Source organism: Malania oleifera, chromosome 6 (assembly GCF_029873635.1).
Source record: "Malania oleifera isolate guangnan ecotype guangnan chromosome 6, ASM2987363v1, whole genome shotgun sequence".
NCBI lineage: Eukaryota > Viridiplantae > Streptophyta > Magnoliopsida > Santalales > Ximeniaceae > Malania > Malania oleifera.
The window spans coordinates 45873593-45876513 of record NC_080422.1 but is presented as its reverse complement, the minus strand read 5'-3'; the positions used below and the strand labels follow the sequence as shown (position 1 = coordinate 45876513).

The 2921-nt window shown below is 40.5% G+C and overlaps 1 protein-coding gene across 1 annotated transcript; it reads left to right on the top strand.

Moving 5' to 3' along the window:
* The first annotated feature begins 203 nt into the window (after window positions 1–203).
* On the top strand, window positions 204–1444 carry LOC131158399 (uncharacterized). The gene has a single exon (XM_058113245.1). The coding sequence runs from the start codon at window positions 287–289 to the stop codon at window positions 1034–1036; it is 750 nt and encodes a 249-aa protein (XP_057969228.1). The 5' UTR covers window positions 204–286; the 3' UTR covers window positions 1037–1444.
* The last annotated feature ends 1477 nt before the right edge of the window (window positions 1445–2921 follow it).

Here is a 2921-nt window from a genome sequence, read left to right as displayed (position 1 = left end):
CGGCATCACCCACTTACTCTTTCATCTTCTTCTTTTCCTTCTAGAAGCCATCGACAATGGAACACAAAGATAACGAAACATAAACCACAAAACCAGATCTCACTTTACCCATACTCCAACCCACCACACCTCTCTCTCTCTCTCTCTCTCTCTCTCTCTCTCTCTCTTTATATATATATATATATGTCCCCCCGGTCTATTTATGATCAACATCTTATATAGGAACGTACCATTGCTTAAACCTCTCTCTCTCTCTCTCTCTCTCTCTCTCCGAAACAGTGAAGCAATGGAGGAAGACGATTACCAGGAACGCCTTCGCAAGGAGGCAGAGGAGGAAGAAGCAGAGGAGGCTGCGTCACTCTCCGACTTCCCTCTAAACGCCAATGACCGATCTGATGCTCCCTCCTCCTCTCAACCTCCTCTCTCCTTCGAGTTCTCCAGTCACTCTATTGACAATCCTGATATTGTTCCCGCTGACGACATCATCTTCTGCGGCAAGCTCGTCCCTCTGAAACAACAACCTTCGACCTCCCTCACCAAGCCCCACAAGATTCCCAACACCAACTTACGCCGCCGATCCGAATCTCTCTCCGAATTACACTATACCAATCGATCCAACAGCACCACCAGTTTCCGGTTCACCAGGAACAGCCGTTCCTTAGACTTCCAGAAGCTTGCGAGTCGATCGTCGAGCTCGCAGGCCTCGCCGGCGTCGGAAATTGACCGGAACTCCTCCGTGAAAAGTGTCGGAAAGTCTGATGCGACGTCGGTTCGAAAGGCGCCCAAGTCTCGGTGGTACCAACTGCCGATGTTCGGATTGGTAAAGTTTCCGCCGGAGATGGAGCTGAAAGACATCAAAAGTCGACAGTCTCGCCGAAACCCAACAGCTCTGTTCCCGCCGGCGGATCCCGGCATGAAGGTTCCGATCAGCCGGAGCGCCGGGAAGGGACCCTGGACGATTCTACGAGCGCTGAGCTGCAGGGACGATGCCAGCGTTGCGGTGGCGACGTCGTTTCGCTGCATACCGCAAGTCTGAGAGGTTGTATCGCCCCAAGGGGGAGGGGGGCACGTGATCACTCCGAACAACTATTCCACCCGCCCCCCAAAAAAGTTGGGAGTGTCTTTGACGTGAAGTTTCGTATACAGGTAGGACGAAGAAAGGATTAGGGCACAGTCGCAGGGACGAGGAAGGTTTGATGAAATTTGTGTGCAACCTACTGTTCGTAGAAAAATTAAAGTTGGGGTATGAATATTTTCTCTCAATTGGGAAACTAGAAAAATCAAAAGGGTAGGAAAGAGATTAAGTTTTAGGTAGGTGTTGGCTTTTGGAAATCTCATTTAAATTTATGTAGATCGGAAAGAAGCTTATAGTATAACTTTAATATTATATTTTGTTCAAAGTTATGTGAATTTAAATATCAGATTTGAATTTCATACTTTCAAATACTGTGTTAATATATTAATCATGGTTTATTTTTGAACTATTGTTTTGTCGTAAAAAATAGGATGACGACTAAAGGTGGAATTCAATTTTATATTTTAGCCATTGAAATATTTGTATGGGATCTATGTTTGCATGACATTAGCCAAAGGGGAAAAGGACATTTGGTTTAATTTACGAATGATTGGGTTAATTTATTCACTAATCTTGAGATTTGTTTACTTAAAAAAATGTAAAGACCTCTTCTAATTTTCAATAAATGGCACTTACACGTACTTAGATCCTCCAAACCATGACAACACGACATATTCTTAATAATGAATTTGACCCAATAAATAGTACGAAAAAGAAATTTTAATGTCAACAAAAATGACTTCATGTATCATTTTTCAATGAATTTTAATGGAAATGATGTTAGTAGCAGTTGAAGAAGAGACACATACTCATGAAAATTAGATAAGTCGTGTGTTCGTTACTATATTCATGTCTCAAAATTCTTTCACACATTATGTTAGCTTTGGTGTATTCCCAAGAGAAAGGGGGGGGGGGGTGAATTGGAATTTAAAACTTTTTCCTAAGTTTAAATGAAATACTTGTATACAACAAACTAGGGTCCTTCTATACAATTCCAAATGCGCCAATAATGTAATATGCGGAAATTTAAATCAAGCGAATCATTCACTCCAAAACATACATATGCACTGAAGATAAAGCGTAGAAATATAAACAAGGCACACGATATGTTATCAGGATTCGGCCAACTGTGCCTGCGTCCCCGCCTCTAACTCGCAAGTCCGAGGATTCCACTAAAAGCTCACTTAAGGGTGGTGCGGCACTATTTACAATCAGGTCAAATTAACACAGGGCTGACCTCAACCTTAACCTGATCAATTAGTGGGGCTAACCTCAACTTACATGCCTTAATAGGATGGCGCACCTAACTTTCCTAACCGGATCTAAGCCAATGTGGGACTATTCCAAGGCTAGTCTCCCTCTTTAGGCCCATTCCTGGAAATACAATAGTATTTGAAATACACTGAAATGGTACAGTGATAATGCTTTCGTGTAAAGCAGATATGTATCCGGACATGCGCAATCACAAACACCACCAATGATATAATATGTAAGCTCATTGTGATTTAATATATCATCTCTCAAATATATTTACTATCGGTGTAATCAATGCATAAGAGTGCAAACCAGTATAATCTTTGTGTCACAAAACGTATTCAATCTGAGTGCTCAAACTAAGATATTTTACCAAACAATATATATATATATATATATATATATATATATATATGTGTGTATATATATGAAGTTCTAGCAATGTATAAGTTTGATTTGCAAAAAGAGTTTAATCTTTATATTCACAAACAAATATCTCTTTAAAGATTTATAAAGACAAAGCACACCAGATATTTGAAAGTATTTTGAAAATATTTGGCAACCAAAAACAAATACAATCTTCTCAAGAAGT

Bases quoted from the DNA above. Each gene is read 5' to 3' on its own strand.
- LOC131158399 (XM_058113245.1), top strand. From the start codon at position 287: ATGGAGGAAGACGATTACCAGGAACGCCTTCGCAAGGAGGCAGAGGAG.